This window comes from Protomyctophum parallelum (genome assembly GCF_964188405.1).
Source record: "Protomyctophum parallelum genome assembly, chromosome: 7".
Classification (NCBI taxonomy): domain Eukaryota; kingdom Metazoa; phylum Chordata; class Actinopteri; order Myctophiformes; family Myctophidae; genus Protomyctophum; species Protomyctophum parallelum.
The window spans coordinates 21445347-21455145 of NC_139705.1; the positions used below are offsets into that span (position 1 = coordinate 21445347).

The following is a 9799-nucleotide window of genomic DNA, read 5'->3' on the forward strand; positions in this document are numbered from 1 at the left end:
GAGGCGTCGAGCCGAGAGGAGCAAGGAGTGGTTTGGTTTGGGAAAGCAGCAAGATGAACAAAACAGACGAATCCTGAGTGTTCATTCGACACAGAGTGTAAAATAACACTCAGGATTTCACAGTGTATGCATGATGTACACCTACAGACCCAAAGGAAGACAAGCATATGAACATGCAAACAGGCATACCCACACACACACACACACAAGAAGATTTACACACAGATAGGACAAAAAAGGTGTGGAGTGAGCGTCTTGGAATTGTGTTATTGAGCCAATCATCCAATCAAGTGCATTTATTGACCCCCTGGTGAGTGTAATTATAATTTTCAAATATCCGTTTCAGATTGTGTACAGTGCAGTACAGGTGCACATTATGATGCACGTCACGGCTCTGAAATAAAATATTCTAAAATGTGACATCTTGACGGACATTGTGAAAAATATGACTCACTCACTCCATTAATCGGATGCAAAGCTGGCATTGAGGATGTTTGTCACTATGACTGAGCCGATGGCAGTCTGGCATCTATAAACATTTAGGGGTGTAAGTGATATCTTATTTATTAGCTATATAAAATAAGTGTTCAATAGCTCTATATTCCAATTCCGCACTAATTGTTATCATTGCTATGGCTTTTTAGTAAAACGGGTCTCCCCGTCTCTTTAGTAAACAGGAAATATATTTTCAGGTTGGGATACCAATTTTATCCAATCGGGAGAGAACTCGTACAAGATGCAGGATTATAAACAGGTGAAATTGGAAGTGATAAAACCAAAAGAAAATAAGAGATACATTTGTAACTGGAACACTATACAATTGAAGCTTATAAATGATCTTTGTGGGGGTTCTCTCCAGATTGGATGAAATAGGTATCTTGTCCTGAAAATGTATTTTCTGTTTACCAAGGAGCTGAAAGGATGAGGCGACCCCAGTTACTGAACAAACACTATCGCAAGGATTAGCTTCAATTTAAAAAAAATAACGTAACATTTACACACCCCGTTAACTCCCATTAATCATCACTAAACTGTAAAAACGCTGAGTGTTCTTAATTCAGACTTAAATTAACAAAACCACTACTGTATCAAACATGCTACATGCATCACAGCATCACTGCTACAGATAGCTGCTTATAAAAAAAATTGAATGTCGATAAACATGAACAGTTGACCAATCTTTCCTATTCCAGTGGACATCACACGGCAAGTTAAAAAAACACAAAACGATACGACACATTTTATGTTGAGTTTATGAGTTGTCTGTGTGATGAAGCCAGTTGTCATGATGACCAAGTGCTTTATTGACGTTTCATGTGTGCCAATGAGTGTGTAATTTATACTGTCCCACCACGCCAAAAACAGCCACTCTACTTGCTCACGACGTGTTGCGGTGCGATGCGTTCTGAGCTTGTAGCTCTGCTATTTTCAGTGCGGGACACCGTCGTATGGCTACGTATAAATCAGGCATAAGTGTATGAACGTGAGAGTGTGTGTGCATGAGTGAGTGGACCTGGACAGTAATGTTATGTAGATAATGTATGAGATTATGTGCTGCATAGAAGCGACCGTTGCAGTGTTTTACGGACATTTAAATGTTGTACAGTAAATCAATTACAGACATGATTATTATTATGCCACCACACCAACTTAGTGCATTATTTTCAAGGACCCTTTTCCTTTCAAAGTGACATCTTGTGTATAAAAACTGTAATCTTGGGATGGGATGACTGAAATGCTATATAGATTGAATAGAGAATTGCTATTAAAAAAAATATATATACCAACACTCGTCATTAGCTGTTCTTACGTGTTTTTTTGGGAGGGTCAAGGGAGGTCAGTATTTACTGTAAATGTACAGACTACAGACCCATCTGATAAGGCCCGTCCTCACCCCACACACACACACAACTTAATAAAATAAAATGGAAAGGCTGGGTGCATGAATATAACAGGCAGGGATCGAAGCAACAATGGAGGACCAGAGCCACCATCCGCTCCGATATGGATTTCCAATGTGTCTTAAGGCACTGCCCAGGCAAGAAGAAAACATGAATCTATTGATTTTCTCCAATAATATTCCCCAAGTGCCCCAAAAATACACTATACATACAGTATGCTCAATTACAACGGTGATCAATCGCACAAAATGAGTAGGTTGTTCAGTGTTTAACAGGCTTATAACTAATTAACCCACTAAGACCCAGTGATGCCTTGAATGAATCTGTATAGATCTCCCACTTGCAATATTTTTCAAAACACTTGATTCAAAAGTGTTACATTTTTGAATGAGCCAACACTAAAAATAAAAACCTAAATGGCACGAATGCTTCCCCGGTTTGAATGGCTTAAAAATTAAATGGTGAGTCTTGTTACACACCACAGGCAACAGGACATTTTATAAATGAACTGTAGGGAATCTCACGTAAAAGCCTTTCAACAGTGGAATATCTTTTATATCATGCTGTGCATGCCACGGCCCGGCCACGTATAGCCTATAGCCTATATGGAACATTATTTGTCTAGTTAATGTCGTTTTCTGGACACAATGACCTGAGCATTTCATGGTAAATGTTCACTATATATATATATATATTATTACCTTTTTACATAACAGAGATATATTAGAATTTAATGTATACATCTACTACCTTATGTGATAATAGTATATTAATCAACATCCATTTATGGATGACTATTCTTTAATATACCCTTTCCCAGTAAATTAAAAATGAAATGTAGTGATAATCTTTTAATTACTGATTTAGCCATTTCAGTAGTCATTTTGACTGATTATAGGAAGTGAATTTACTCTGATTATATATAATTGATGTATTGAAAACACCAAATCATGGTACTCCGTTTACTATACTCTTCCAAAAAATAAATCACATATATAAAATGGTAGAATTGTAAGTTTCATTTATCATTTTCTCAGCTGTTGGTTTCTATAGTTCTATAAACTGCTTTTTTGATAAATTGCTGTAATTTTAATCAAACTAGGAAAACGATCATACATTGCGATCTACTCTCAAAATGCTGATAGCATCTCCATGTAAAATAGATTGGAGTTGGACAGCTATTTAACACTACTGTATATTTAGATTATTAGCAGTCTAGACGAGCAGGGAAGTGGCACACTGTCACAATAATGTGCAAGTGGGTAACCTGTTGAAGCTGTTCCAATTCTATAAAAACATATCCATCCAATCATCATTAATTCCAAGAGCTATCCATATTCATGATTCTATGTAAAACTGAGAGGATGTTGAAATTTGCTACCTGGATCATCGGCGTAAAGGAGGAGGGAAGTGTTTAATTAAAGTTGCAAGTTAATGGCATTCTGGACTTAAAGGCTTTGGTGTATCTGTTGCTTTTGAGAGGCGGCGGTGGGCTCTAGCTGTGCCGTGCCGCGCCTGCACTCATCTCCCTCGCCCTCTTTCCTGGCAGATTCCAGTTGGAAGTTAATTGGACGGGGAGATGGCTGAAGGCAGGCTGCACTGAGGCCCATTAGTGATTCCCTCGTCGAATGCAGAGCCACGAGGATCACAGACTCACAAATAGGCGGATTAAAATAATCAATAGACTTGACTTCCATCGAATACGAACACACACACAAAAACATATAAACGTGCGGCGCACGGACAGAGGGGCATTCGCAGAGTAATTAGTGGACAGCCTATTCAGCAGTAGACTGTGATACTGCCTCCTGAACCTTATCTCACACATGCATCAGCCGCACACACAGCCCCAGTGGCATCTAATGAGGGCAAATAGTTGTGGTTGCTTGTGAAGACAATGTAGAAAAGGTCAGAAAGCCACTGAACAGCATTCTCATGGTCACAGCCTAGCACCATCACCGAAATTGCAGCATGAAAATGTTATAATTACATTCTCTCAGTTCACATTTACTGCTACATTTACCCAACAGCATTTTAGTTTGTATAATTTACTTTTTCTACAACCCAACACACATACAATATCTCTTCTCCAGATTGTTTATACTTATTTTCAAATGTATGTACTACAGGACCAGTGCAGTTACTGGAATTTTGCAATGGCATTGGGCACTTACTGAAGGCACACTGCCCTCTCCTGTCAATATGAGAGCTGTACAACTACATCCATTTGATTTTGATTGGACTTTACTTTCATTGTCCCCTTGGGGGAATTTGTCCTCTGCATTTAATCTATCCCAAAGAGCAGCCACCATGCAGCACTCTGGGTCCAACTCCAGTTGCAATGCCAGTACCACCTAACATGCATGTCTTATGATGTGGTTAGAACCCGGAGCACACGGCGAAAGCGTAATGCAAACAAACATCGGTGTGCATGCCAATACCACACAGAAAGGCAACAATCCAGGACCTTTGCTGGGAGTGTGAGGTAACGATCCTCATAACCTTTACGTCACCATACTGCACATCCATGGCTTTTGACGTGCTTTGCATAGTCTTTGTTAAACCAAATATTTACATAAAACTATCTAGCCAAATTCAAATGGAGGTAAAATTATGAACACATCTGTTAATAGGTCGGCTTGGTCAGGAGAACTAGATCAGTGATTAACAGAAATTTGGTGTGACCCTGGAAAGCAAAGTACAAAATTACATTATGAATTAACCACGCTTACAAGGCAAGCTTACAACACACGTTGTGAGCTTGAGCGTGTAGATCTATTTTCTAAAGTTTATTTTTTAAAGAAATGCAGTGTAAAAAACGATACAAACCCTCTGTTTGTACTAGAGTTTGTCATATGTGTGGACACAGAACAGATTTTTTCCTCAATTGGGGCTTCTATTCAAACACAGGTAGTAGCACACAAGTAAAACACAAACTGTGCCTCCATTTGGGCCAGTTCTCTCTCAAACTGTTCAGTCCTTCTCTGCAGAATGATCCACTCTTGTAACAAAAGCACCACCGTGACCACAACCACCAATATAAAACTGCCTACTTGCCTAATTATTTAACTGCCTCCATTTGGAAACACCTGCAGTTTCTTTCCTCTGTGCACTCAAGCAGTGGTTGGAGTGAACCGGAAATGTAGGATGCCTCCAGCGCCGTGGTCCTCAACACCCCAATCTCTCAGAACAAGAAAAATAAAATACAATAAGAAATAAAGTCTAGCAATAGGCAGCTGAGGTTCAGAAAACTGTTTATTTGTATGCAGCAACAAACAAGGGATGAATCAAAAACCCAGGAACCTGATGGAAATGTTTTCACTTCTACCTCATGATTGTATGGCTTTTCAACATTATTGTTTTACTGCATAGCTCTGGCAGCAGTAGATGGACACATTCCCAGCCAAAGCAAGTCTTAGCCAATAATACTTTTAGGTGACAGACATCACTCTCCTCACCCAGGTGTTGACATCAACACGCAATTGATAAATTAAACGAAATCATCAAAAAAAGACAGGTGCTGCATGTCGGAATGTTATTGCAGACTATACAAGCATGAAGGAAGGCTCCTAATTACATGCAAGTCGATCAGATTGTGTCAATGGGTCGGGGGATTGGTAGCTGGGGGGGGGGGGTCATTTTGTGGTCTTAAAAGGGGAATGTAAAGGCACTTCTTAAAATAAGAGACGTGAAGATATTACGGGGGAAAAGGCTCATGGCTAGACAGGGGTGGTGGTGGTGGGTGGGGGCAGCGAACGGCAACTGCAATAAGAGGGCATATATAACATGGTAAAAAAACAGGATGGGGGGGGGGGGATGCTCTTGATCTTCACCCATTCATGACCATCCGGACCAGCTCTGTGAAGAGAGAGATAGAGTAATATTAGATTCATACACTTCTACTGCTTTGTGGGGAGCTGCTCCAATTACAGCATCTGGAGCTGAGCCACTCTCATTCAGCTTTGGTGTGTCTTGGCTGGGAGATGCTGTACTTGGGAGCTGATCTCCCATCATTCTATCCACTCATTATAGGAAGGAGGAGGGTTGAAGAGAGAGTTGATCATCTCTATCTCCTACTCAACCAAACCATATGGATTTGGCCACGTCTAGGATCCAAAAAGAGTCTGTCAAGAGAAGCCATCCTCTGGTGTTTGCTTTCCTCTACTTGAGAAGCAGACAGAAGGAGAGACGATGGCAGGAGCTAAAGTCAGATCAGATAAGGCCCAGCTACAATCAGCATCCATCAGGAGGGAGGGGGAGGGAGAGAAAGAGAGAGAGAGAGAGAACAATTCACTGCAATTCTCTGGTTAGTCCAAGTAAGGAGTGACTGGCCCACTCTCCCAGTGCTGGTGGAAATACAAAAAAATAAAATACCCCACCTCCCAAAAAAAGAAAGTGCATAAACTATATGTACTTGCCTACTATTCTAGTCACCAGGAGGTTAAAAGCGTGCTTTGGTGCACCCATTCAGCTGCCCTATAAGCTGAGAAACCACCACGCTTAGCCGTGTCAAGTTAGTTTTAAATGCCATCAGAGCTCTGAAGTCTGAAACCAGTCACTTCCAGCATGTCTACCATATGCGCGTACAAACCCAGACACATGCGGAGTGGGCCATAATGGCCAAGATAGAGGGCTGCAGGAGGACAACAGAAGGAGAAAACAGGAGGAGACTGCAAATGGGTCAAAGTCTCTAACACTAAAAGATGAAAAGGACCACCAGGCTTTCCCACTAGCGGCTACAGGTCAAATGTACCGATCTGACTAAGGACCATCCACACCCAGAATGATAACTATACAGATAAGCTATGCTTATTAACCCATTTATACTTTGAATGTGACATTGGTAACAATCCTGTAAATTTGAACGGACTTTGATTGGCTGTCAGTGTTTCTATGGTTCACAAATGACTGAAAGCGATCCCAACGATATACCGGTAGTTCACCACTGTCGCCGTTATAGTTGGTGTGGACTAGAACAATAACAAAATAAATATATATCATTATCATTTTTGGTGTGGAACTGTGGATTGCCCTTAAGCTGGCCGTGAACTATGTTTAATAGAGCTAAAAAAGTAGGAAAGCCTGGAGAAATCATCTCCAGGTATACTGTATACTAACATCCGTACAGGCACCTCAGCCAGACATGATTTGGCGGACAAAGGCTGTGGAGAAAGAAGAGTTACATGGTATAAACAGACAGCTCATCAGTCGGTCATTCATTAAACATGAGTGTTATATGAGTGCACATATTATGTTGCATACACAGGACACCGTAATGTCGTGATGATAATAATTGACACCCTCTGTCTACTTCATCATAAAGCCTAGTTCAGATTAAAGTTTTGCAGTCTGAGCAGCCGATTGAGTCACAAGACATTCAATCTTTCGAATCACAAGCAACAAGTTGCACCGCATTTCTGATCACAAATACATTGCTCACAGGAATGTGCCACTGTAACGTTTATACAGATCAACGCAGTGTGCGTTGGTATGTTCAAGAACAGAATTCAATGTAATTAAATAGAATTGAAATGTTGTGGCCCCTCTCTCTCATCACCCCTTCCTCTCTCTATCTAGGCAAATATACACACACACACACACACACACATCGGTTATTACCGATTATTACAATTTTATATCACAGCCACCTGCCTGTGAGAGAGGAAAAAAAAGAAAGAGAGCACACGAATGAGACAAAGGGCAAGCGTAAACCCATTTTCTTTTACATGCAAGTATGCAATATATACAATAGTGCCATGCCAAAGAAATGTTAAACAGTCTCCACTTGTTACCTTGACGTGGACAGTGCAGTTATAATTTAGAATGTTGCAAACCACCATTTGGGGGAACTAGCCAGAAGTTGCAAGTTTCAACATCGCGAAAAGTAACGGCTTCGTCGCAAATCTTTGGTCTGAACTAGGTTTAAGACTTTTCCATTGTTGCAACAACTTCTGAAGATATCTGTATTTCCAGTGGCTGTCATTTGCACGTCTTCTTACACAGAAAATTCATACCGCCAGCTAATCATTGCCCCAAGCAACCTCTCTTTGCAGTCTTGACAGTATTTGGAAATGCCGCACATGCAGTGTCATGCATAACCACACAGTTGTCAGGCTTGGTTTGTGGTCAGATTGAGTGGTTTGCAGGTTTGTGACAGCCTCGTTACACACCATCAACTTAATTAGTAGCTCGCAAGCCCATCCAGTCCCTGTCTCTTTCCTTATCCCTCACCTTCATAATTGATGCAGCCATTAGCATCTTCATGTCCCGCCAACAGCGTCTCCACTTCCTCCTCCGTCATCTTCTCCCCTGGGAACACGAACAAACACACACACACACACAGTTAATTCATATCAGGTGGATGATAGGCATATCTTCACAATATGCCAACTGATTATTTCACATTTTCCAGATATATTCAGGAGGCTAAGCTATGATAACCACAGCTACAAACATGCTAGGTTCTAAATCTTCCCTACATTGTTGCTCGACTCCTTATACTTATACTATACCAAGAAAGGGGAGCATATCACTCCAGTTCTTAAATCCTTACACTGTGTGTCAAAGGACTGATTTCAAAATACTACTGCTGGTCTATAAAGCTTTAAATGGTTTAGGGCCACAATACATTTCTGATCTTGTACGATATCATGAACCACCCAGACCTCTCAGTTCATCTGGGAAAAGTCTGCTTTCTGTCCTAGAACCACAAATAAACGTGAGGAAGCAGCATTTAGTTTTTATGCACCACATATCTGGAACAAACTCCAAGAAAACCTCAGGTCTGCTGCCACTCGTATTTCTTTTAAAACACAACTAAAGACATTTCACTTTGGCGCTGCCTTTGATTGGGTCATTTCCCTTTTCTTTCCTCTTACTGCACTGTAACTATCTATTAATTTTTACTTGTAATTTTATAATTGTGTTTCCTTCGGAGTAAAGCACGTTGAATTGGCTTGCTGTTGAAATGTGCTATACAGGTAAAATTGCCTTGCCTATGAAATCTAATTGCGTGTCTAAAAAGAAAACCCAGAAATAACAGATATTAAAAAGGGTAATGAGAAAAAGTAAGCAAGCTACCTAGTGTGGTGAGAACGTGACGTAGCTCTGCTCCCATTACTGTGCCGTTGCCCTCCTTGTCAAAGACACGCAGTCCCTCCACGAAATCCTCAAAGGAGCCCTGGTCTTTATTTTTAGCGATGGCCTGGAGCATGGGCAGAAACTGCTCAAAGTCCAGCATCTTGTGGTTCAGCTCTGCCAATAGAATAGCACAATCAATTAAAAATGGGTCACAGTGTGCTGCTGACAGCATCCCGGGAATCAAGAGGACATAAATGGTCATCTTGCACTGAGGTTAACCACTCCAACCCCTAGCAATTTTGGGCATGTCATTATAGGCGAGAAAACACCTAAAGATTTCTGTGAATCTTCCTCTGAGCTTGTAGATCGGCAATTTTTTAAATAATTTAGATAAGATTTGTGTGTGTGTGTGTTTAATGCTTAATTTGTTAAAGAGAGAACAAGCCCAAGATGTTAACACATATCCGAGAGGACAAATTAGAAAAGGTAGTGTAAGTGATATTTTATAGTTAAACCAAATTGTTATTTGTGAAAATGTTACAAGTTACAGCCTTATATTCTTTTAGTAATCACGATAAATAGTTCAGTAACGGGGTTCCTCCTGTCTCTCCAGCTGTTTCACAGAAACTAAAATTTCAGGAGGGGTTGCAAATTTCATCCAATCATCAGTACCCAGTCATTAACTTTAATTCTATATCCTTCCCGATACAATTTTGTCTGCTCATCTCTTGGTGTCATCACTTGTTTATCCTGTACGAGTTCTCTCTCCAGATTTAATGAAATATTAACAAACAAATACAATTTACTGCATCTTTAAC

The 9799-nt window shown here is 40.5% G+C and overlaps 1 protein-coding gene across 4 annotated transcripts in view; it reads right to left on the bottom strand.

The window, feature by feature from the left end:
* Window positions 1-5138: 5138 nt before the first annotated feature.
* The window catches only part of LOC310861718 (myosin light polypeptide 6), a gene marked incomplete at its 5' end in the record, with an annotated part of 17162 nt that continues 12501 nt past the window's right edge, over window positions 5139-9799 (bottom strand). For 3 of the 4 annotated variants that reach the window (XM_083769304.1, XM_083769303.1, XM_083769305.1), the window contains 3 exons: window positions 5139-5759; window positions 8133-8210; window positions 8982-9155. In XM_083769304.1, coding sequence (XP_083625430.1) covers window positions 5731-5759; window positions 8133-8210; window positions 8982-9155 — 281 coding nt within the window. In that variant the 3' untranslated portion in view covers window positions 5139-5730. Of the gene's footprint in view, window positions 5760-7019; window positions 7064-8132; window positions 8211-8981; window positions 9156-9799 lie in introns of all 4 variants that reach the window. The other variant, XM_083769306.1, reaches the window with a different exon arrangement.